We start from the raw sequence: 455 nt of genomic DNA, 5'->3' as shown, positions 1-455 counted from the left end.
CCCCCCACGCCCCCTCCCCAGCTGGCCGGCCCCCACGCCACCTCCACGAAGAGCTTGGTGCACTTGATGTCGATGATGAGGGGCACGGAGTAGTCGACGGCCAGGCGCCGGGTGCGGTAGCCCTTGGTGACGAAGGATGAGAGCCGGCGCCCCCCAGCATTGCGCATGGAAAGGTTAATGACCAGCTCAAAGTGGTTCTCGGCCAAGTAGTCCATGATGCTGCGCTGCGTCTCCTTGGCCCCGGCCTCGCTGCCGTCCGTGTCCTCGAAGTGCCAGTCCACAGCCATCACCTGCCCGGCGGGAACCAGAGCCCCACTGCCGTGACCTGGGCATGAACCGGGGCAGGGGCGGCCCTGCTCCCAGGCCAGGCACAGACTGGGGGCGGGGCGGGGGGGGGGCCCCGGACCCGGGGATGGATGGTGGGGCAGAGGAGTGGTGGCCCTGCTCCCGGGGCC

At 70.1% G+C, this 455-nt stretch overlaps 1 protein-coding gene across 1 annotated transcript in view; it reads right to left on the bottom strand.

Moving 5' to 3' along the window:
- The window catches only part of LOC113408776 (CAD protein-like), a gene marked incomplete at its 3' end in the record, with an annotated part of 1,938 nt that extends 1,651 nt beyond the window's left edge, over positions 1–287 (bottom strand). Inside the window, exon 1 of the mRNA XM_026662177.1 lies at positions 42–287. Coding sequence (XP_026517962.1) covers positions 42–160 — 119 coding nt within the window. The remainder of the gene's footprint in view (positions 1–41) is intronic.
- Between the last annotated feature and the right edge of the window lie 168 nt (positions 288–455).

Source organism: Terrapene carolina, unplaced genomic scaffold (assembly GCF_002925995.2).
Source record: "Terrapene carolina triunguis isolate 2854851 unplaced genomic scaffold, T_m_triunguis-2.0 Scaffold23852, whole genome shotgun sequence".
Taxonomy (NCBI): domain Eukaryota; kingdom Metazoa; phylum Chordata; order Testudines; family Emydidae; genus Terrapene; species Terrapene triunguis.
This window is presented reverse-complemented; position numbering and strand designations above follow the sequence as displayed.